Here is a 23468-nt window from a genome sequence, read left to right on the forward strand (position 1 = left end):
CTTTGTTTTTGGCGGTTCATTGCCACTTTCAGGATCTTAGCTCCACAACCAGGGATAGATGGAACCCAGGCCCGCAGTAGTGGGCACAGAGTCCTAACCACTGGACTGCCAAGGAGTTCCCTGGACATGATAAGTTTGAGATGCCTGCAAGTCATCAAATGGAGGTACCAATGGACAATTAGATATGTCTGGAGTTCAGGGAGAAGTCTGGACTGAAGATATTGATACAAATTTGTGAATCTATAGAGTTAATATCTATGGGGCTTCCCTGATAGCTCAGTTGGTAAAGAATCTGCCTGCCACGCAAGACACCTGGATTCAGTCCCTTGGTTGGGAAGATCCACTGGAGAAGGGAAAGATTACCCACTCCAATATTCTGGCCTGGAGAATTCTGTGAACTGTATAGTCCATGGGGTCACAAAGAGTCAGACATGACTGAGCAAATATCTGTACTGTACAAGAACTCCTACAAATTGATAGGGGGAAAAAGATGAGATAAATAGGCCAAGGATGCTAACTGGTAATTCTATAGGAAAAGAAGTACAAATAATAAAAAGAAACTTCATTGCTAATCAGGGAAATGCAATTTTGTGAGAAAATGAGAACATTTTCATGCCTCATATTTGCAAAAAAAAAAAAGATTTATATCTGTTGGTCTTATGGGTGTGAGGAAATTACACTTACAGATTGTATGTATGAGTTACATATGTAGTGTGATCTCTATATCCTTCCTGGTAAGTATTCTGGCAATATCAAAACTTTAAATGTAGTGAGCCTTTAACATGGTAATCCTGCTTTGGAAATCTAGCTTACAGAAAACTCATCAATAAGGATATTGATATAAATTTATTTATTGTAGCATTATTTGTAGTAGCAAGTAATGGAAGCAACCTGAATGTCCATAAATAAGGGAATATTGGATGGAATATCATGTTGCTATTAAAGGTATGTCAGAGGGTACTTCCCTGCCGGTCCAGTGGTTAAGAAGTCTCCATGCAATGCAAGGGATTGCATGTACCCTTTGATGGGAACTACGATCACATGCCTCAGAGCAACTAACCCTGTGAGTTGCAGCTACTGAACCTGCTCACCACAATTAGAGTCCATATGTTTCGTGAAAGATCCCACATGATGCAACAAAGTCCTGCCTGCCACAGCTAACACCTGATGCAGGCAAATAAATTATTTAAATAAATAAAATAGGTCAAGGGACTTCCCTGTCAGTCCAGTGGTTAAGACTCTAAAAACTAAAAATAGGTCAGAATTGATGAGGAAGGATGATGTGGAAGGAGGACCATAATTTAAGAGGGAAAAAATGTGATTATATAACATTACCTATTTCTAAGATATAGATTAAAAAAAAAAACTTCATATGATACACATGTTTTTCAGCAGAGGAAAAATAATATGGATTACCTCAAGGGAATGAGATGGGGTTTAATGTTTTTTTTTACTTTTCCATATCATTAGACTTTCAGCAATGAGCATCTAATTCTTTTATAATTTAAAAAAGTACATTATAAGGAGGAAAAGAGGGGCATCACTTTGATACCACTCTGATATCTCCACAAATCCAAACTGCTGGCAGTACTCTCAGAGCAGGGTATCAGCAGGCCTCTAGACACCCAGGGCACATAGCCATTTAAAAGGTATCATGTGCATGAGACAGGGTGCTCAGGGTTGGTGCCCTTACTGGGATGACCCTGAGGGATGGGATTGGAAGGGAGGTGGGAGGGAGGTTCAGGATGGGGAACACATGTACACCCATTGCTGATTCATGTGAATGTATGGCAAAAACAACCACAATGTTCTAAAGTGATTAGCCTCCAATTAAATAAATTAAAAAAAATAAAGGTATCGTGGTGGCACTTCCCTGGTGGTCCAGTGATTAAGACTTCACCTTCCGATGCAGGGAGTGCAGGTTCAATCCCTGCTTAGGGAGCTAAGAACCGGCATGCTCAAGTCAAAACTATTAAGACCCAAGGCTACAGCTAAAGAAAGCCTTCACATGGCTCGGCAAGGAAGACCCAGTGCAGCCAAAATTTAAAAATAAATGAAATTTTAAAAGTAGAAAAACTCTTGAAACTTGACTTTCAGATCAGTCGCTCAGTTGTGTCCGACTCTTTGCGACCCCATGAATTGCAGCACGCCAGGCCTCCCTGTCCATAACCAACTCCCAGAGTTCACTCAGACTCACGTCCATCGAGTCAGTGATGCCATCCAGCCATCTCATCCTCTGTCGTCCCCTTCTCCTCTTGCCCCCAATCCCTCCCAGCATCAGAGTCTTTTCCAATGAGTCAACTCTTCACATGAGGTGGCCAAAGTACTGGAGTTTCAGCTTTAGCATCATTCCTTCCAAAGAAATCCCAAGGCTGATCTCCTTCAGAATGGACTGGTTGGATCTCCTTGCAGTCCAAGGGACTCTCAAGAGTCTTCTCCAACACCACAGTTCAAAAGCATCAATTCTTAGGCGCTCAGCCTTCTTCACAGTCCAACTCTCACATCCATACATGACCACTGGAAAAACCATAGCCTTGACTAGACGGACCTTTGTTGGCAAAGTAATGTCTCTGCTTTTGAATATGCCATCTAGGTTGGTCATAACTTTCCTTCCAAGGAGTAAGCGTCTTTTCATTTCATGGCTGCAATCACCATCTGCAGTGATTTTGGAGCCCAGAAAAATAAAGTCTGACACTGTTTCCACTGTTTCCCCATCTATTTCCCATGAAGTGATGGGACCGGATGCCATGATCTTCGTTTTCTGAATGTTGAGCTTTAAGCCAACTTTTTCACTCTCCACTTTCACCTTCATCAACAGGCTTTTTAGTTCCTCTTCACTTTCTGCCATAAGGGTGGTGTCATCTGCATATCTGAGGTTATTGATATTTCTTCCGGCAATCTTGATTCCAGCTTGTGCTTCTTCCAGCCCAGCATTTCTCATGATGTACTCTGCATATTTATTTAACTCTGCATAAGTTAAATAAGCAGGGTGACAATATACAGCCTTGACGTACTCCCTTTCCTATTTGGAACCAGTCTGTTGTTCCATGTCCAGTTCTAACTGTTGCTTCCTGACCTGCATACAGGTTTCTCAAGAGGCAGGTCAGATGGTCTGGTATTCCCATCTCTTTCAGAATTTTCCACAGTTTATTGTTATCCACACAGTCAAAGGCTTTGGCATAGTCAATAAAGCAGAAATAGATGTTTTTCTGGAACTCTCTTGCTTTTTCCATGATGCAGCGGATGTTGGCAATTTGATCTCTGGTTCCTCTGCCTTTTCTAAAACCAGCTTGAACATCTGGAAGTTCACGGTTCACATATTGCTGAAGCCTGGCTTGGAGAATTTTGAGCATTACTTTACTAGCGTGTGAGATGAGGGCAATTGTGCGATAGTCTGAGCATTCTTTGGCATTGCCTTTCTTTGGGATTGGAATGAAAACTGACCTTTTCCAGTCCTGTGGCCACTGCTGAGTTTTCCAAATTTGCTGGCATATTGAGTGCAGCACTTTCACAGCATCATCTTTCAGGATTTGGAATAGCTCAACTGGAATTCCATCACCTCCACTAGCTTTGTTCGTAGTGATGCTTTCTAAGGCCCACTTGACTTCACATTCCAGGATGTCTGGCTTTAGGTCAGTGATCACACCATCGTGATTATCTGGGTCGTGAAGATCTTTTTTGTACAGTTCTTCTGTTATTCTTGCCATCTCTTCTTAATCTCTTCTGCTTCTGTTAGGTCCATACCATTTCTGTCCTTTACAGAGCCCATCTTTGCATGAAATGTTCCTTTGGTATCTCTGATTTTCTTGAAGAGATCTCTAGTCTTTCCCATTCTGTTGTTTTCCTCTATTTCTTTGCATTGATCACTGAAGAAGGCTTTCTTATCTCTTCTTGCTATTCTTTGGAACTCTGCCTTCAGATGTTTGTATCTTTCCTTTTCTCCTTTGCTTTTCGCTTCTCTTCTTTTCACAGCTATTTGTAAGGCCACCTCAGACAGCCATTTTGCTTTTTTACATTTCTTTTCCATGGGGATGGTCTTGATCCCTGTCTCATGTACAATGTCACGAACCTCATTCCATAGTTCATCAGGCAGTCCATCTATCAGATCTAGGCCCTTAAATCTATTTCTCACTTCCACTCTATAATCATAAGGGATTTGATTTAGGTCATACCTGAATGGTCTAGTGGTTTTCCCTACTTTCTTCAATTTAAGTCTGAATTTGGCAATAAGGAGTTCATGGTCTGAGCCACAGTCACCTCCTGGTCTTGTTTTTGCTGACTGTATAGAGCTTCTCCATCTTTGGCTGCAAAGAATATAATCAATCTGATTTTGGTGTTGACCATCTGGTGATGTCCATGCATAGAGTCTTCTCTTGTGTTGTTGGAAGAGGGTGTTTGTTATGACCAGTGGGTTGCAATTTTTAGCTAAAATGTATAATTTTTGTTAAGTCTGTAAACAGTTATAGAGTAATTTCACTGTATAAGACTTATCAGGAAGTTTGTTGTGAAGTTTACATTTAGGTCAGGGGTCTGTGGTAGTTAAGAATATTAAACAAATATACAAATGCAACTTTTTTAAAGTCTGAGGGAATTTAAGTTGCAAATGGGTATGATTTTAGGAGTCCAATGTAGTCTGCCAGCATTTATCAAAGAAAAGGTGAAGATAATAACTCTTATTTTACTAGATTTATAAACAGATCAATAAACCTTGTAGAGTTAAAGCCTTAAGGAAACTAGGCTTTAAGTGTGTTACTTTAATGTGATTGAATAGTAACTGTATTAGTTTCCCGTGGATGCTGTAACAAAACCTGGGTCGGTTAAAACAATAGAATGTGATGTGGCAAGGGCTTCCTGGTGGCTCAGCGCTAAAGAATCCACCTGACAATGCGGGAGACACCGGTTTGACCCTAGTCTGGGAAGATCCTACACACCAAGGAGCAACGAAGCCCATGAACCACAGCTACTGAGTCTGTGCTCTAGAAGCTGGGGACTGTGACCACTGAGCCCATGCACCCTACAGCACTCAGCAACATGCAGGAGAAGCCCCCGCTCGCTGCGACAGAGAAAAGCCCATGTGGCAACGAAGACCCAGTACAGCCAGTAAATAAATTATATGTCAAAAAAAGCTATTCTTTCACAGTTCTGCAGGCTGAAAGTCCAAAATTAGTAGCACTGGGCTGAAATCAAGTGTCAGCAGGGCCTTGTTCCTTTAAGACTAAGAGAGAAACCATTGCTCGCTTCTTCCAGCTGTTGTAGCTTCCGGTGGTTGCTGGCATCCTTAGGAATCCCTCTAGTCTCCAGGGTCAACATCATTAAATTTCTCTCAGGACTTCCCTAGTGGTCTAATGGTTAAGGCTCCACGCTTCCATTGCAGGGGGTGAGAGTTCAATCTCTGCTCAGGGAGCTAAGATCCTACATGCTCTGCAGTGGGGGGAAAAAAAAAACAACTTGCTAGGCCTTCTTGTAAGAATACAGGTGCTTACATTTAGGGCCTATCCAGATCATCCAGGATAACCTCATCTCAAAATCTGTAATTCAGCCATATCTGCCAAGATCCTTTTCTCCAATAAGGTAATATAGCATCCAGAGATTAAGACCTGATAATCTGGAGGGCCATTATGAGCCAATCGCAGTAACTTGACAAAAAAGCATAATCACAGTCTCTTCATGTCCACTAAAACCACTAAAATGCATAATAGACACAGTGACAGGATTCTATCCTGCTGATATTGTTAGTTGTATTATTAAGCAATTAGACCCAGGAACCCAGAGCACTTTCCTCTTTGCCTCAAAGCTGAGCCCTCTCTCTGTATTGGTGCTTCCCTCATCTGAATTTTTAGTTATTATCTGCTCTTTCTCTCTGGCTAAGACACCTCAAGTCCTTTTCGGAAATAGGTGCCTTGTATGTATTTAAATTAGAGGGGAAGGGACTTCCCTGATGGTTCAGTGGCTGAGACGCCATGCTCACAAAGCAAGGGGCTGGGGTTCGATCCCTGGTCAGGGAACTAGATCCCATGTGTCACAACTAAAGATCCCAAGTTCCCCAACTAAATAAATCCAGTGCAGCAACCACATAAATAAATAAAAAGCTAACAGCAGTAGCAATTCCCGGTAACTAGAAAAATTCTTTACAGTAAATAAAAACTAGAGGTGAAGATTTGGGGGGCTAGAGGATGGTTCTGACCTCTACTGCAACACATCATTCCAATTTTTTTTTTAGGGGGGTGGGTGTGCCCTGGGGCATGCAAGATCTTAGTTCCTGAACCAGGGATTGAACCTGGGCCATGACAGTGAAAGTGCCGAGTCCTAATCACTGTACCACCAGGGAATATCCCGAGCTAACCAGTTTTTATAACTTGCAACTAGTAGTTCTCAAACTTTAGTGTGCTTCAAAATCACATACAAGGCATTAAAAATTTTTTTATTGAAGTTCAGTTGCTTTATAATGTTGTATTATTAATAGTTTGTGCTGTGCAGCAAAGTGAATCCGTTATACATGCGGATGCATACATGCTCAATTGTTCAGTCCTGTTTGACTCTTTTCGACCCCGTGGACTGTAGCCCTCCAGGCTCCTCTGTTCATGGGATTCTCCAGGCAAGAATACTGGAGTGGGTTGCCATTCCCTTCTCTAGGGGATCTTCCCAACCCAGGGATTGAACCTGCTTCTTCTGCATTGGCAGGCAGACCTAACCACCGGACCTCCAAGGAATTCCCTGCAAACTTATAACAAGTGACTCTTGCTTTTCATACTTTATAATGAGAACCAATATAGCCTTAACGCCAGAGTACCTGGGTCTGAATCTAGATCTGGCCATGTCACTAGCTGTGTGATCTTGGGCAAGTTGCATAATCACTCTGTGTTTCTCTTTTCTCATCTGTAACTTGGGACAATAACAGAACCTACTAGGAATTCCCTGGCGGTCCACTGGTTAGGACTCCACCCTTTCATTGCTAAGATCCCATAAGCCGTAAGGTGTGGCTAAGAAAAATAAAGAAGATTTATTATTATTATTATTTTATTTATTTATTATTATTAAGAAAATATAGCAGAATCTACCTTGTGGTTTTGTCATGAGGATTCAATGAATTACCGCATGTAAAGTGTTCAGGATAGAACCTGGCACTTAATCATCATTATATAGGTATTAGCTAATATGACTAAGTTTTCTTTTCTTTTTTGTGAGGTAAGAAGTGGATTTATTTAGAGAGAAACACACTTCCCACACAGAGTACAGGCCATCTCAGAAGGTAAGAGGTCAAACTTTAACCCCACTTGGACTTGAACCCCACAGTCTTTTTAAAATTAGAATCACTCACCTGGGGTAAATTTTCCTTTTTAAGTAAGTTTAAAAGTGAGTTAAAGAACAGTATTTGGTTAATGATAGAACAGATGGTTTGTGAACACAGCAGAAGTTGGGAGATAACACAAAAATGCCTGAATTTGGCAAAGATTTTCCAACTGGACCAGGAAGTTGGAAGCCTCCCTGGTGGCTCAGACAGTAAAGAACCTGCCTGCAATGCAGGAGAGCATTGGTTTGGGAATCAATCCCTGGTTTGGGAAGATCCCCTGGAGAAGGAAATGGCAACACACTCCAGTATTCTTGCCTGGAGAATCCCATGGACAGAGGAGCCTGGACGGCCAGTCCATGGGGTTGCAGAGAGTCAGACATGACTGATTAACACTTTCACTTTCCAGCTGTGCTCCCTAGAGCTCCAGGGCTTTGGGGGAGCTTAGTCACAACTAAGCAGCTTTGGTTGTAGTTCCACTTCTGCTTTACAGATGCGGTTTCAAGGTATTTGAACAGTATTCTGTGATTTAAAAACAAAGTTCAAAGTTTGAAAACCACACAGCTGAGAATTTCAAGGAGAGAAAAGCTAATGGGAATACTGATCCCTTAGGAGTAGAAACAGAGTGGCAGGGGATGGTGAGCAGCTTAGCCATAAATGGGTGAAACTAGCTAGAATTCCAGATGAAGGTGAGAGGAGGCCAGGGGTTGGCTGTGGGCAGAGTCCAGGAGGACATTCTGCAATGATTCTGAGGTGGAGAAACACAGCCTGGGCCTAGGTTTAAAAGGACTTGGTTCCCCAGGAACCAAAGAAAGCTGGAAAGCAACCAATGTAGATTTGGTGAGAAAGAACAGGGCTAGAGGCAGAGCCAGCAGCCTTGATGGGGAAACAGGCAGGGCCTGGGGAATGGGAGCAGAGCCAGGCACATCTAAGCCAAGGCCAACAGACTGTGAAACCACCCACCCAGCTCCAAGCAGTCCGTGTAAGGGGCAAAGTTTGCACCCTGCCAGCCTAGCTACCTGGGCACGAAAGCAGCTTTGTCATGGATAAGCAAGAGAGACACAGTCCAGTGGGGGCAGGTGGGCAGAACAGATGAGTGGGGAGCCCCAGAGTTCCTGGCCTCATACACCGGTCCTTGGATGTTGGCCATCTGTGTGAGACAGGAGCTTGGCTCAGTCTGCCTCTAGGCACCCCACGGAGCCTCAGATTCACCACCACTGCTCCCTTAACCTACCGTGTGCTAGGCCCTGTGCCAAGCACTTTATTTATTCCATTAATTAAGAGTCTTTTACTCATGAATAAAGAAATCAACTCAAGCCAGATTTTAAAAAAATAGGTGGTGATGCATTGGAAGGGATACAGAACTGTCTCTTGACTTCCAGGTAGCTGGCCTCAGGGAAGGACCAGACTGGGGACTCTGGAGCATCTGGCATTCTCCTGCGATTCTTAGGTTCTTCCTGTGAATCTGCCTTATTCCTCCTCCCCAGCAGATCAATCAGCTTTTTCTGATATTCAGTCCCTAAGGCAGGGAGAAGGAATGAAGCGGCTGGGCCAAAGCGGAAACAATGCTCAATTGTGAATGTGTCTGGTGGTGACAGTAAAGTCTGATGCTGTAAAGAACAATATTGCCTAGGGACCTGGAATGTTAGGTCCATGAATCAAGGTAAATTGGATGTGGTCAAGCAGATGGCCAGCATGAACATCAACATCTTAGGGAATCAGTGAACCAAGCTCCAGTACTTTAGCCACTTGATACAAAGAGCCGACTCATTGGAAAAGACCCTGATGCTGAGAGATTGACAGCAAAAGGAAAAGAGGGCTGCAGAGGATGAGATAGCTGTTGTCTCATCGGCATCATAGCATAGATATGCATAGATAGCATCATCAACTCAATGGACATAAATCTGAGCAAACTCCAGGAGACAGTGAAGGGCAGGGGAGACCTGGCATGCTGCAGTCCATGGGGTCACAAAGAGTCAGACGTGACTTGGGACTGAACAGTGACAAAGGCAGGGAGAAAAGGCCCACCCACAGCTCCCATACGCTCAGGGGGAAACTAAAGCTGGATCTGCTTTGATTTCTTCAGGAAAGCAAGGCCCTGAATGGGTCAGGTGTCCATCTTGGTTCCAACTGGCCATAGTGAAGGGAGAGGGGTCAGGCCACAAACAGAAATACGTCTGCTATGGTCTTTCGCTGTTACCCTGAGGAAAAGGAAGTGGCCCTCAGGAACTGTGTGGATTTTCTCTTCTTTTCTTTTTGGCCGTTCCATGCGCATGCAAACTTCCCTGACCAGGAATCAAAACCATGCCCCCTGCAGTGGAAGCATGGAGTCTTAACCACTGGACCACTGGGTAGTCCCAGAACTGTGTGGATTTGAATCCAGTTTTCTTTGCCTACAAAGCCAAGAGGTGGCCCTCAACAGGGAGGACAGAGGCAGAGGGACTGTGTTTACTAAGCCCATTAAGGGAGGAGGGGACACAGACAAAACGCAAAGTTCCATGTGAAAATAAAACTTTAATTTGCCAAGGGAAGAGCAAGCAACCCTTTGAGATCAAACATAGCCTGCACACTGGTTCTCCCAGGACTGGGTGAGCAGGGCCTCCCTCTGGAAGTGGACGGTGCTCAGCAGGGAGGACGGTGACAGACCCGAGGCGGAGGCTGCGCTCAGAGGTGGGCAGGGGGCTGGGCAGGCTCCTTCCGTCCCTGGCCAGCGATGGGCCGGCCCCGCTCCTCCCAGATGGTGAGGCCATCACAGGAGCAGATCTGCTTGGGGTTCTGGAAGAGGCCAGCAGAGCGTGCGATGATGCCACAGGCCAACCTGCAGAAGAGCGTGGGGTCGAACTGAGCACCCACCAGGACCCTCCAGGTCTCTGTGTACACCGCGGGCAGAGCACTCACCTCTCTCCTGAGTTTCCTGTGATCCTGGACAAGGGATGCCCGCCCCGGCCCAGGTCATCTTCTCCCTCATCGATGACCAGGCTTCGGCCAATCACATCCCACACCTTTGAGGGGAGACAACAGCCTCAGACATTGGATCTGTTAGGAAAGGTCCCTGCCTTCTCCTCCACCTCACCTTCAGCTGCTCGTCCTCAATCCTGAAGACAGCTCGGCCATCCTCATCGGCACGGACATTCCCCAGGTCTCCGCGGTGCTGCAGTGAGAGCCGGGGGAAGAGGGCATGTGGGACACGGCAGCTGACTTCTGGCTTCCCAGTGTCTGATTCCCCGTCCCCAGGGTACCAGTGTCCTCCTACAGGTTCAGTCTGGTAGGATGAAGGGACAGCCCAGGACACACAGAAGGCAACTGGACTCTCTCCCCCTGGAACTAAAATCCTGGGTCGGGTGATGGCACACTGGACATAGCCAGTGGCCCTCTTCCTAGGAAGTCACGCCACTACCCAGCCTGCTTTCCCCTAGGAGGCATCTGCCCATTGTGCATCCCAGCCTCAGAATGCTTCCTGCTTCTTTGTAAGCCCAGTTCTCCAGCCTCCCAATGACTCTGTCAGCCCCTGGCAGTCTGCAGTTCCCCTGCACTTAAGTTGGCCAAGCTTGGCTTCTTGACCATCAGAGGCAGCCAGCATCCCTTCCCTGATGTCCAGCCTCCAGGAACAGAGAGAAGAAACACAGGAGCAGAGGGCATATCCTGCCCCCAAGACTGTTTCTGCCCACCTTTCCTCTTGAAGGTATAAAAATGTGCTAACACAGCTACTGGGGGCTTCCCTGGTGGCTCAGTGGTGAAGAATCCGCCTCCCAGTGAAGGAGAAATGGGTTCGATCCTTGGGTTGGCAAGATCTCCTGGAGAAGGAAATGGCAACTGATTCCAGTATTCTTGCCTGGGAAATCCCATGGACAGAGGAGCCTGGCGGGCTACAGTTTGTACAAAGAGTCGATCTCGACTTAGTGACTAAAATAACAACAACACAGCTACTGAGCACCTCCTACGTCAGACACCCTCTGCCAGGTGGGATTTGGGGGTTGGGGATGCGTACGTGGTCAAACACCCTCAGGGGTCTGGAACACTGTGGGGAGCCAGACATGGAGCAGACTAGTGGCTGCAAAGCACAGGGTTACAACAGTGAGTGTGCTTCCCTGTGACAAGACTACTGGAGAGTCACAGTAGGATCTGTGCAAATAAATCGTCCCCAACCTGACACTTTGGGCAGAAGGATCCCTGCCAACATGGACTGGTACTCATGGCCTTGCCTTGGGCTGGTCACAAAGGATGTTGCCACGTGATGGGGCTGATGAGCAAGCGGCGAGAAGAGCCACCTCTGCTTTATCTTGTTTCCCTGGGGGACCTCTGTTGCCGACACCTGGCACTTTTTGCTGCACCTGGTGTTGGGGCCTTTTGTGGTGGGAAGGTAAAGGATGGGGAGGAGTTTATAGGACCAGACAGAGGATGCGAGCGCCCGGTGTGTGGCTCAGAGGTATCATCAGGCAGTGGTGGCACCGAATGTCACACCATGCAGCCACGTGGGATCTGTACCATCGGGGACTGGGGAGCCAAGAAGGGTTTCAGGAGGGGTGTGACATGGTTACCCCATGCTTTGGAGCAATTTCTCAAATGCAGCGCACGGAGAGGGAGGGGAAGGACTGGAGCGGGGCAGGGGGAGGGCGGAAGGAAGCATGGAAACCAGCTAGGAGACGTGCAAAGGGACAACCAGGCTTGGATATAAATCCCCTCACTGAATTCACTTCCATTTGGGCAAAACCAGATGCTGAAATCCCAAAGGAACATGCCAGTCACCATGGTGGCTTGGTTATGGAGCCCTTGCTCAAGTTTTCCTCCGTCTGTACAAGGGCTTGGGTACAATGGAGCAGCTGGCACCAGACCCTTCAGATGCCCTACCCCTAGCAGGCCCAGGCCAAGGCAAGGTAGTCTCTTGCCCTTCGAAACTCCACTTCCTCCCAGAACCCAGTCTCGAGGGTTCATGCCTCCGGGGCTCGCTCTGTGGGGCGGCCCCGTGCTGAGCCTCTGCTCCCACTCTCCCCACTTCACCTGCTCAGCACCTTTCAAGGCTCATGAGGAAGACAGCCTTGAAGGAGCGCCCCCGGATTCACACCTGCTGAGTGTGGGCTGGACCAGGCATCACCTCCGAGCTGAGGTTTCAAAAGGAGTGTGGCTGGGGTCTTGGACGCCTTCTCTCTCTGGCTCTGAGGACAGGCAGCTGCAGTGCTGTGTGCTGCCCTAGGGAAAGGCTCATGGGGCACAGGACTGAGGTCTCTGGCCGACACCCAGCGAGGCCTGCCAATAGCAACATGCACAAGTGTGGAAGTGGGTCTTCCCCAAATCAGGCCTTGAGAGACACTCAGCCAGAAGCTCCAACTAGGCTGTGTCCAGATTCCTGCCCCAGAGAAACTGTGAGATGACAAATGCTTGCTGTTTTAAACCCCTAAATTTGGGGAGTCCCTGGCGGTCCAGTGGTTAGGACTTGGTGCTTTCACTGCCAAGGGCCCCAGTTTAATCCCTGGTTGGGGAATTAAGATCCTGCAAGCCTCGCGCCACTAACAAAAAACCAAAACTCTTATGTTTAAAGTAATTTGATTCTCAGCAATAGATAACTGACGCAGGGAACACAAGCATGGCGCTATGCAATGGACCCCATAGAAAGGCTTCCTCAGCTCCCTAGGGGGTGGCGGGTGAGAAGTAAAAACTTTTGACTGTTAGAAATGTAACAGAGCAGTCAGAAGTGCAAAAAAGAGAGAATTATCACTTACATGAATTAAGAAACACACACCACATTTTCACCTGTTTGCCCTGGTACTGAATTCGCAAGGAGGGGAACACACCACCACAAGTGGAAGAGACGGAATTAGGCGTATGTCGATGGGCCATTAAGAAATATCCCCAGGTGGCAGGGGGAGGAGAGCAAAGCTATCGAGTCAGCGAGGAGCGAAGCTGAGCCTGACCTCACACGCTCCCAGAGGACCACCTCCTGAGACAGAGCTCTTTTTCCCCCTTCTTCTTCTTTCTCCAAGCTCCCCTCCTTCCCTCCCTCCCTGCCCAGTAAGTAAAAAAAAAAAAAAAAAGAAATATCCCCAGGAGAGAAGGCGGTCCTCCTGGACAACACCCAGGACCTCTCTTAACATTCACTAAGCACTCTAACAAAGATAACTCTAACAAAGATTTCTTTTTTTGGTCACACTGAATGGTTTGCAGGATCTTAGTTCCCCAACCAGGGATCGAACCCATGCCCCCTGAAGCAGAAATGTAGAGTCCTAACAACTGGACCGTCAGGGAATTCCCCTGATGACACTTTTAAGGTCTGCACTGATGTATTTTTACAAGGATCCTTCTCTTGGAGCTAGAAGTACTGGTTTCTGTGGCAGTATCGTTTCTTGTTCAAAATAAATCTACTTGAATTACATGAATGACGTCTTGATTTTCTTCAAAATAATGGAGAAGGGCCAGGGGTGTAGATGGAATGGGGACTGGCCACAAGCTGGCAACTGTTAAAGCTGGGTGACAGGGACACAGGGGTTTGGGACCCTAGTCTGTCCACTTCAGAACATGTTTGAAATCATGTTCCGTGATAGATTAAAATGTTAAAAATAAATTAAATTTACTTAAGGGGGAAAAAAAATCAGCCAGTTTAAATCAAAACATTGAGTAACTAGCAGAACAAGAAGGACTCAGATAAGGCAAAAATCATTAAGGTGGCATGTGACTCACAGCCGAGGGGGGCCAATTCTCTGGTGTAAAATGAAAGTCCAGGGCCAGGAGCTGCAGAGTCAGGAATGGCCTTTTTAAAAAATTATTATTATTTGGCTGTGCCAGGTCTTAGTTGCAGCACGAGGGATTTTTAGTTGCAGCATGTGAGATCTGGTTCCCTGACCGGGATTGAACCCAAGCCCCCTGCATTGGGAGCCCGGAATCTTAGCCCTTGGACATCCAGGAAAGTCCCAGGAACAGCCGTTTTACTTAAGGTAAAACCTTTAACTTCCACACCATCACCTTCTCTGGGAAGCTCTCTCCCACAGCCTGTGCCCTTCGGACTGGATCTGGAGCTTGCTCTGGGTTCCCAGGGCCTCCCGGAGGCTCCTGCAAAGATGTTCTGGCTATGCTGCAACCACAGAGTTCTAAGTGTCTCCCTCGCCAGGCTGTGAGACGGGGTCAGGCCTTGAGCACAGGAAGTGCCTATAAATGTTTCTAACCCGAACAAGATAAAGTGAGGGAGAAAGACTCCCCCCAAATGGAATTACACTCTCAGGCTCCAAGAGCTGCCTGCCCTGCCTCTGAGATCTCGGGTTCTCTCCCAGCCCAAGATCAACACTTACCCGTTCAGAGTCCTGGGGGCCCCCATGGGACATTCCATCAGGGTTAAAGTGGTCCCCACAGCTAAGAAGAAAAGATAGCAGGTAGGCAGTGAAACAGCTCACGGACCAGGTGATCCATCCTTTTACTTTAACTACATTTGTTCCATTCATTGACTCATTCATTCATTCATCCACTCATTCAACAAATGGACCCACTCTGTACCAGGCTCTGGGTTGAGATCAGTAAGAAGAATCAGTCATGGGACCTGTCCTCAGCAGGCCTCCAGGGTAAACATGGGTGAGTAAATACTAATTGCAGCATGATAAACACCATGACACTCGCGGAGAACTGATCCTCCCATGTTCAGGAGTCACCTTCCATTTGGGAGCTAGGAGCAGGAGTGTCAAGGTCAGATTTTGGTTCAAATTCCCACTCTGTCATTTACATGCTCTAGGGCTTTTGACAAGTCATGTAACCTTTCTGAGCCTCAGTTTTCTCATGTGTAGACTGGGCTTGTGTGTATACGCCTCCCAGGGTACTTGTGAGGACCATATGTGAATGTATGTGTAAAAAGCTGAGTATAGCCCCCTGTGCACAGTGGGTGCACAACCAGGGCAATGAGGATGCTCCAGGGAGGTTCCAGAGGACTCACCTGTTGCAGTTCCTCGTGAGGTCCCCGAACTGATGGACGTGGAGTCCATGCAGCCCAGGCTGCAGGCCATCAATGGTCCCCTCGATTAGGCAGCGCTCAGGGGTCAGCTGCAGGAAGCGCACCACTCCCTGCACAGGGCCAGGCCCCCCGAGAATGGCCACGGCTGCCCCTAAATTCTCTGTAAGGTATCAGACACCAGGGTTGGCTTGCCACCTCACCCAGCCCCACCCGTTCATCAGCTTGGAAAGGGCAGGGAGAGAGCCCCATGTAACCTTCACATGGTCCCCGAAGCCTCTCCAACCCAAAGCCCCCAGATCCTATGGTTGGTTAGAGCTGTACCACACCCAGGCCACCTCCCTCCCAGATAGTCCAAGGCCATAGTTGTTACTCACGCAACAGGCCACTGCCCATGCCCTTGAGGACCGCCTGCCTCCCAGTGCCTTCTAGAAGGGCCTGCACCTCCTGGCTGGGCAGGGTGGTCTGCACCAGGACCATCTGGTTCTCCAACTGCACCTCCACACTTTGGATGCCTAGAAGACAGGGGGCAGAGGGCAGCAGAGGGCTAGCACCCCTCTGCTGGGAGCAGGGAAGAAAGAAACAGTCGGTGATTCACCATCTCCATCTTCATCACCTTTTTGTGGCCAGAGGCAAGCTCTGAAGCCGCCTTCTAGCTGTAAGGCCCTTAACCTCTCTCTCTTATTTTCCCGGCTGTGCCAAGCAGCATATGGGGTCTTAGCTGCCCAATCAGGGATCAAACCCTCGGGTCCTGCAGTGGAAGATTCAAATCTTAGCCACTGGACCCCCAGGGAAGTCCAGGCCCTTAAACTCTCTGAGCTTGTTTCTTTACAAAGTGAGGATAAAGTCACATTGCCCCCAGGACTGTTGTGAGTTCTTATTTTGTGCCAAGAGTTATTCATCTATGTTTGAAGCATAGATGCATGTGATCATGCTCAGTCACTTCATTTGTGTCCAACTCTTTGCAACCCTATGAACTGTGGCCCATCAGGCTCCTCTGTCCATGGGATTCTCCAGGCAAGAATACTGGAGTGGGTTGCCATGCCCTCCTCTAGAAGATCTTCCCAACCCAAGGGATCGCACTGGCATCTCCTCTATCTCCTGCATTGCATGTGGATTCTTTACCCACTGAGCCACCTGGGTAGCCCTTTGAAACATAGATAGTTCTTTTAAAAATATTTGAACACAATATCATAAATCAACTGTACTTCAATTTTGAAAAAATAAATGATGAAAAAATGTTTACATAAAAGTGGGCTATCAGGCTTCCCTGGTGGTCCAGTAGTTAAGAATATGCCTTCAATGCAAGGTACACTGGCTTGGTCCCTGGTCTGGGAGGATCCCACATGCCGCAGAGCAACTAAGCCTCTGTGCCACGACTACTGAGCCCACGTGCTCCAACTGCTGAAGCCCAAGCACCTAGAGCCTATGCTCTGCAACAAGAGAAGCCTCTGCAATAAGAAGCCCAAGTACCACAAGAAAGAGTAGCCCACACTCATTGCAACTAGAGAAAGCCTGCAGGCAGCAACAAAGACCCACCACAGCCAAAAAATAAATCTTAAAAAAAGAGTTGGCTATCCATAGTCACAATATTCATGATAGTCAAAAGGTGAAAACAACTCAAAAGCCCATCAAATGATGAATGAATAAACCAAATGTACAGCCATACGATGGTAGACGTTCAGCCATAAAAAGGAATGAAGCACTGATACCTGCCGTGATGTGGATGAACCTTAAAAACATTAAGTGAAAGCCAGTTACCAAGACTACATATTGGATGATGTCACTGTGGATGAAATATCCAGAATGGGTAAATCTACAGAGACTGAAAGTAGATGAGGGGGCAGGAGAACAGGAGGGTGATAGTCGAAGGGTATAATTTCTTTTTTTTTTAAGATTTATTTATTGTATTTTTGGCTGTACTGGGTCTTCAGTGCTGCGCTCGGGCTTTCGCTCGTTGTAGTGAGAGGGACCGCTCTCTAGTCGTGGCGCACAGGCGTGGTGCATTGCGGCGGCTGCACTTGTGAAATGCAGGCTCTATGTATCTGGGCTTCAGGTAATTGCGAGCTGTAGGCACCTGGGCTTTAGTAACTGCAGAACGTTGTCTCAATAGTTGTGGCTCATGGGCTTAGTTGCTAAGTGGCATGTGGGATCTTCCCACAGGGACTGAACCCGTGTCCCCTGCATTGTCAGGCAGATTCTTAACCCCTGCACCACCAGGGAAGCCCCTGAAGGGTACACTTTCTTCATGAGGTGATGAAATACAAAAATTGTTAGTGGTAATGGCTGCACAACTCTGTGAATATACTAAAAACCACTGAATTGTATACTTTAATGGATGAATTTTATAACACATGAATTATATCTCAATAAAGCCGGCACACATTAAAAAAAAAGATGGGGCTATCACCATCATTATGAAAGCTAACATTCACTGAGCATGCACTGTGGGCTTTCTCATACTGTACCTGTATTAACACAAGTAACCTTAGGAGTTGAGCACTGTTATCCCCACTTTACAGGTGAGAAAACTGAGCCACAGCGAAGTTAAGAACTTCAAGTTCAGTTAAGAACGCTCCAAGTTCAGTTCAGTTCAGTCATGTCCAACTCTTTGAGACCCCATGTTTCAGCACGCCAGATCTCCCTGTCCATCACCAACTCCCAGATCTTGCTCAAACTCATTGCACTGTAGTAAATGGAGGGACTCGAACTCATCCCAGGCAGCCTAGCTCCAGCTTCCAAGCACTTCGCCTGGACACTGCTCACCCTGAGAAGCAGCTCCAGCCTCCAGCTTTGGGGCCCCCTCCCCCGTCCTCCTGCGGCAGCTCCCACTTCCCCCACATAACTCAAGCTGTGTGGACTGCAATCCTGTGTGGCCCACAAGCGTCAGGTTCAAAAGTCAGTGGCTCTCAACTGCCCTCCAAATCCCTGAGTCACCCTGCTGTGAACACAGCCTGCAGGGTGATTCTGACACACACTCAGCTTAGAGGGCTGTCGGGCCAAGAGAAGGACAAGAAGGGGCTTCTCTTCCATTCAGATCTTCAGGGCTCACAAACCTTTCAAGAGGACATTTGAATTCTGAACCAGAATACAGGGGATGGTTGGGAACTCTGAACATTGACCTCACCTGTGGAGCTTACAAACATCCTGCTCTGATCTTAGTGTGTTTGCTGTTCTGGGTGAGAGTAAAGCCCACCGGAGCCAGGAGCCCTGGGCAGCCCAGCAAACGCAGGTTAAACGAGGCATTTCCCTCTGCTGAGCCAGCGCTCTGTGGACTGAAGGCTAAGCCATCCAATTTCCCTCCATCCTTGGTTTCCCTCTCTCCCCTGCCAGCAAGGGTATAATCATCCCTGAGGCACAGACAAGGAACGTCAGCTGTTCAGATTCCCTCCAACTCGAAGCAACACGGAAATGGTACTGGGAAGAGGCAGCATCCAAGAGGCAGGACTATCTGGCCTGTGTTACAAAAGGTCCCATGGGCTTGCGTCCATAGATCCCAGCCGCATCGGTTGGGGGAGGGGCCGGATTTGTAAACAGACACACCTATATCCTCCCCAGCAAGTACAGGGCAATTCTGCCAGAAGAAAATTCTCCAAAGAACCCAAATGCCATCACTTCACACAACATCTCATACTGGGCCACCTGGCGTGAAGCCTTGGCGCTCTGGGTTCACCCAGAGGTGCTTCTGGGTGCCAAGGGGCTGTAGGGAGAATGGCAGGGAACTCCTGGGGCCTGAGCCTCTAGGGAATGCCACAAACTGTGTGCTCCGCTTTACACACATCAGGATGGTGATACTGTCCTCCTTGGGCAAGTGAAATGAGGCAGGGGGGTTACGCAGCTGGCTCGAGATCACAAAGCTCAGAAGGCAGCCGGTCCAACCCCAAAGCTGACTGTTTGGTCCCTTCGTCCCACAGGAAGTAGAACTGGGCCCCAAAGGACTGACTGTCTGAGGCTCCCAGGGCTCAAAGAGACATGAAGTGCAAGGGATTCACATGCCTATTCAGTCATTTAACAAATGTACACTAAGCATCTCTCATGCGCCCTGTTCAGGGCAGCAGGGATGCAGCAGGGAACAAGTCAGGCGATGTCCCTGCCCCACAGAGCAGCATGTATTCCAGGGCAGGAGCATGCATATCAAACACACGCTCAGGGAGATTCGGGTAGTGCAATGTGTGCTCAATGAAGCAGGTCTGAGGGAACAACTCGGGGACGAACACTTAGACAGGCTTGGTCAAGGAAGGTGCAGGGAAAAAGCAAACTAGCCAAGATGGCGTGGTCAGGACCTTTTGTGAATAATGATTACGTAACAGCTGAGATCACTAACAGCACTGCGCACGTGCGTCACAAGGTACTCGCTTGGCCACAGGCTACTTTTGTTCTGTAAGCATACATAAGCTCCAACTGGAAAGTCCTTGTTGGGGAGGTTATGTTACGTTAGGCTATGTTATCTAATGTCTGCTGCTACAGTTGCAGCACCAGCCAGGAGAGAATAAACACGTCTGCAGTTCCTTCAGCTCCTTGAGTTTTCTTCCAGCTTCCCTACATGCACCTTGCCTACCATGGGTTCAGTGAACAGCACGCACAGTGAGATACAGAGGGACAGAAGGTCTCTCTGACCCTTGAAGCAAATGCCTGAATGTAGTCAGGGAAGAACATTCCAGCAGAGGACACAGTCTGGGCAAAGACCCTGAGACAGGAACGACATCTATGTGTCTGAGAAAGGCCAGAGTGGCTGCAGCTGGAGTAAAGATGTGAAGGTACAAGTGGAGACCAATCAAACAAAGCCCTGCAGACAACAGGGAAGAATCTGGATTTAATTTTAATGCAGGGGAGGCCGCTGGGAGAGGCCACGGAGTATAGTGGTTGAGGGTATGGGCTCTGGAGTTGAAATCCTGAGTCTGCCATGTACTAGCTGTGTGGCCTTAAGACAACTTACTCAACCTTTCTGTGTTGAGTTTTCTTTTCAGCTTCTGTATCTGCAAATGGAGATGATAATACAACCTATTTCAGAGGGCTACTGAAGGCCTAAATGAGTCATCTCACACAGAGCACTTAGAACAGTGCCTGGCCTATGGGAAGCTCTCAATATTATTACTGTTTGAGGATTTTAAGCAGAGCAATGACATCTCTTAAGAGCTGCTTTTCTGCATTGGAAGGGAAGGGCCCCGGTGAGAAGCTCCCTGTGACTGTACATTTCCTGAACTTTTGACGTGGGTCTGAACCAGGAGGGCTGGCTCCCTAGCAGAGTAGTTCAGTCTGGCTGGTGTGGAGTGTGGCCAGGCCCGTATCTGTTTAGCTCAGAGAGGGAGAAAAAACAAGGCCATAGGGGGCTCTAGGGTAGTGATGATAAGGATTCAAGGGAGTGAGCCTTGGGCTGGGAGGGCCTCCCACTTACCCCTAGGAGGAAAGCAGAGCCTTCGTCCCCAAACCCAGGCCTCCTGGAGAGAGCAAATCAACCAACCCATCTCTCTCTCTCCTCTGCATTCGAGGGAGCCAGCCCATGAGAAAGCCAAGCTGATTCCAGTTACCCAGGCTAGGAAACAGAGAGTCACTGGAAGTCTTTATCTGGTCACTAAGAAATCTGCTAACAGCTAGAAACTGCCCTATGTTCAGCAGAAGTCCAGCTGTCTGCTTTCCCAGCAAGAATGTTTTACAGGAGGTAGAGAGCCTAACAGCCTTGGAAATCTGTGGTCAGAACACTACTCACAGTGGAATGGTTCGGTTTTCTTGGACCCTCACCCACCACCCTCAAACACACAGTCTAAGCAAACCCAGCTTTAGGATCTCTACCCTCTGTGAAAGTGGCGCTGGGAGCTGCCATGGAGCACTCTGGGGGCTGAGGGCAGACAGCGCCTGGGCGCTCTGTTCTCCATGCGTAAATTCACAGGCAAACACACATGACGAACAATAGAAAACGGTGTTGGAACAATGAGAATCAGCGTATTTGCACAGGAAGCTTTGGGAGACGTCATTTCCTATAGTCTGCCTGGAGTGGGGACAAAATTGAACAAACAAGAGGAGTCTGGTGCTGTAGAAAGTGTGAAAGCTGCTAGTTCTCCTCCATCAGGAGAAGTTACTTAAATGAATGAAGCTCCTGCAGAAAATCCAGGACTTGTCAACAGATGCTGTTATGAAGATGGTTGGCTGATCAAGATCACATTCAGTAACCCTTCAGAACTAGATGAACTAATGAGTGAAGAAGCCTATGAGAAATACATAAAATCTATATTGAGTGAAAATGGAACCCCAAAGTAAACCAATTTGAATAACTTTAAACAAAGACGTGTCCCCTCATTCCCCTGCCCAACCAGCTTACCCCCTATAAGCCCTTCCTCTCACAGGTCCTAAGATTCAATGGGCTCTCACTATATGCCAAAGTCCTTTTCTAAAGTGCTTTTACACATATTAACTAATTTACTCTTCTTGATGATTTTCTGGGGTAGCTTCCATTATCTTGCACATATGCCTGAAGAAACAGGCATAAAAAGTAACATGTGGGACTTCCCTGGGGGTCCAGTGGTTAAGAATCCCCCTTCCAGTGCAGGGGACATGGGTTCAATCCCTGGTCAGGGAACTAAGATTCCACATGCCATAAAGCAACTAAGCCAATGAGCTGCAACGAAAAATCCTGCATGCCGCAACAAAGATCTGAGGCAGTCAGATAAATAAATATTAAAAAAAAAAAAAGATAAAGGTCTAAGACTTCCATTTTGGAAAAAAAGAAAAAAAAAGTAACATGCATGAGGCCTTAGTGCCATTAAATGGCAAAGGCGGGATTTGAATCTGAACAGTCTGACTCTGGAACACATACCCCTAACGCCAGCGACATACAACCGCCTGATACAGAGCCAAGCGCCATCAGTCTCAGCTTCAGAAGCAGGAGTTCTTCAAGAACTGCTCTTCCCAGCACAACGCTCAAGTGCTCATTTTACCTGAGGGCAGGGGCTGTGCCTGAAACTCTTGTGAACCCTTCTCCCTAAAAAGCTCCCAGGGTCTGGTCTATACCTGCTGAATCACTGAATAAACCTTTAACAGACTCAAAGACAGGCAGTTCTCCAGGCCATGTTGGTGGCCTTGCCTTCTCAGAGCTTGCTGATCATGCCAGATCAAGGACCTTCCTCATGGTCCAGTGGTTGAGACTCCGCACTTCCACTGCTGGTAACACAGGTTTGATACCTGATTGGGAAAGTTCCACATACCGGGCAGTGTGGGGGAAAAAAAAAATCCAGGGCTACCTGGATAGAACATGGCCAGGGCTGCTGTTTGCTTTGTCAAGATTATGCTGCTTTTCAAGCAAGAACTAACTGTCTATTTTCCAGGGAACACCCTGTAGGGGGACTACTCTCTGCCTACCTCCTTACTTTTCAGGCACCTGAGGTTAAGACACCAGAAAGGCAGGAAGTTAGGGCCAGTAGAAAAATCTGGCAGAGCAGGCCTGAGACCTGCATACTAGACTCCATTTCTGGGTCTCAGTGTGACTCTGAGAACATTCTTTCCTCTCTCCAGGTTTTCATTTCTGTTTCTGTAAACGGGAGCGGGGTAGGCCTAAGAGATTTGCCAACCCCTCCCCGAGGTCTCCGGTTTGCTTTCACAAAAGTTCATCTGGTTCTTACCTGCGATCCCTTGCAGGGACCTGCGCACCGCGTCCACGCAGCTCTGACAGGTCATCTGCACCGCGAACTCCAGCTGCAAGGGTGGCAGGGACGGGCTGATAGGAGCTGGGGAAACTTCTTGCGTGACCCTGTTTCACTACCTCCCCTAGGACCACCCCTAAAGGCCTATAGTAACGCCCCATGTGACCCCTCCTCAAGCGCCTTCTTCACTGTCGCTCACGATCATTCCAGGAGCAACACCCCGTAACATTAACGCCAAGCGTCCTGCTACTCTCACAGTCCAGCCCTGGCCCCAGGCCCCAGTCCAGCCCTGGCCCCAGGCCCCAGCCCAGGTGTCTGCTCCTTCCCTCATTCTCAAGTTAACGATCGCTCTCCAGGGGCCGAAGTTCTCTGCCCTGCGAGGCTCCCACACGAGGCCTCGGCCCTCACCGTGCAGGCAGTCCCGCGGTCCTCCGAGTCCGAAGCCATCCAGGATCCAGCTATCGCCCGAGGGCAGAAACTGAAGAGCCAGCCCAGAGCCGCGCCGTGGGAGGGGGAGGCGGAGCCCCTGAAGCCACTCCTTGCCCCGCCTTCCGGTGCGCGCGCACGCAAGGCTCTGCTCCTTCCCGCATCCACGCGACGGTGGGCGGGGATTGCGCAGGCG

The 23468-nt window shown here is 48.0% G+C and overlaps 1 protein-coding gene across 1 annotated transcript; it reads right to left on the minus strand.

The window, feature by feature from the left end:
- Positions 1–9782: 9782 nt before the first annotated feature.
- CCS (copper chaperone for superoxide dismutase) lies at positions 9783–23408 on the minus strand. Its single transcript, XM_005903538.3, has 8 exons — positions 23255–23408; positions 22826–22898; positions 15590–15727; positions 15198–15375; positions 14566–14626; positions 10362–10439; positions 10187–10290; positions 9783–10106 (listed from the first exon to the last, which is right to left on the minus strand). The coding sequence occupies exons 1-8, from the start codon at positions 23291–23293 to the stop codon at positions 9953–9955; spliced, it is 825 nt and encodes a 274-aa protein (XP_005903600.2). The 5' UTR covers positions 23294–23408; the 3' UTR covers positions 9783–9952.
- Between the last annotated feature and the right edge of the window lie 60 nt (positions 23409–23468).

Source organism: Bos mutus, chromosome 22 (genome assembly GCF_027580195.1).
Source record: "Bos mutus isolate GX-2022 chromosome 22, NWIPB_WYAK_1.1, whole genome shotgun sequence".
In the NCBI taxonomy this organism is placed as follows: Eukaryota; Metazoa; Chordata; class Mammalia; order Artiodactyla; family Bovidae; genus Bos; species Bos mutus.